General features: G+C 33.3%; 1 protein-coding gene across 1 annotated transcript; it reads right to left on the bottom strand.

Moving 5' to 3' along the window:
• Positions 1-4: 4 nt before the first annotated feature.
• LOC107735684 (olfactory receptor 11H6-like) lies at positions 5-541 on the bottom strand (the record flags this gene model as incomplete). Its single annotated transcript, XM_016547289.1, has 1 exon — positions 5-541. A coding segment is annotated over exon 1 (537 nt), but the record flags the coding sequence as incomplete, so codon positions are not given.
• Positions 542-930: the final 389 nt, after the last annotated feature.

The raw sequence follows: 930 nt of genomic DNA, 5'->3' as shown, positions 1-930 counted from the left end.
TTGACCAGTTGTCACAGTATAATTTGTCAATATGATATTTACACACAGCCAACCTATTTAACAACACAACTCCAATGAACATACAAATAAATGGTACAGTCCAACAGAATACAAGTAATAAGCCACATGTATTTTTAGTCAGTTTTGAGTGATAGTCCAAAGGTTGACATATGGCCACATGTCTGTCAAATGCCATCACTGTTAATGTTGTACACTCACACATAACTGAACTGTAGATCACAAAAGCTTGGAGGCCGCACATAAAAGAAGGAATCACATATGAATCCAGAATTAAATCATGCAGGAATTTAGGGTAAAATCCTGTTGCTCCATATAAATAATTTATACATAAATTGCACAGAAAAATGTACATTGGTTCATGAAGGGCTCTCTCCAAAACAATGACCACACTTAGCCAAATGTTCATTACCAGTATCAAAGCATAAAGAAGCAAAAAGCATGTAAAATATATATGCCGATAAGATTTGGAGCCCCTTGGTTCCATCAGAGTGTAGATTGCAAAATAGGTCTTGTTGTCCATATTCTATTAATGTTAATCCAAAAATTTGTATCTATACAAAAATCATGTTGATTTGATTCCTAAATGATTCCAAGTTGAGACCAAAAGTCATTGATCAACACTATCAGCAATATTCCAGCTTGAAAATATGACTCTAAAAATGACACACAATCTCTACAAACACATTTGGTAAACCGTTGTTGGTGAGTTGCTATCTTGCATGTTGAAAATCATGAAATGGAGGCACTGAAGTTCATTGATTTGCATATAAATAACTTTTATTGTGCTCTGGAGAATTCTCTGAGGTTCAAAATAAACCCCAGGGGTTCAATAAACTTTGCTAGTCTTTGTGCTGCTTTTCAGAAAAGGTTCTTTCTATAAAATATATTTAGAAAATAATATATAAAATA

This window comes from Sinocyclocheilus rhinocerous, unplaced genomic scaffold, assembly GCF_001515625.1.
Source record: "Sinocyclocheilus rhinocerous isolate Xijiao unplaced genomic scaffold, SAMN03320098_v1.1 C36237850, whole genome shotgun sequence".
Taxonomy (NCBI): domain Eukaryota; kingdom Metazoa; phylum Chordata; class Actinopteri; order Cypriniformes; family Cyprinidae; genus Sinocyclocheilus; species Sinocyclocheilus rhinocerous.
The sequence above is the reverse complement of the archived record's forward strand: the minus strand, read 5'-3'. Positions and strand labels throughout refer to the sequence as shown.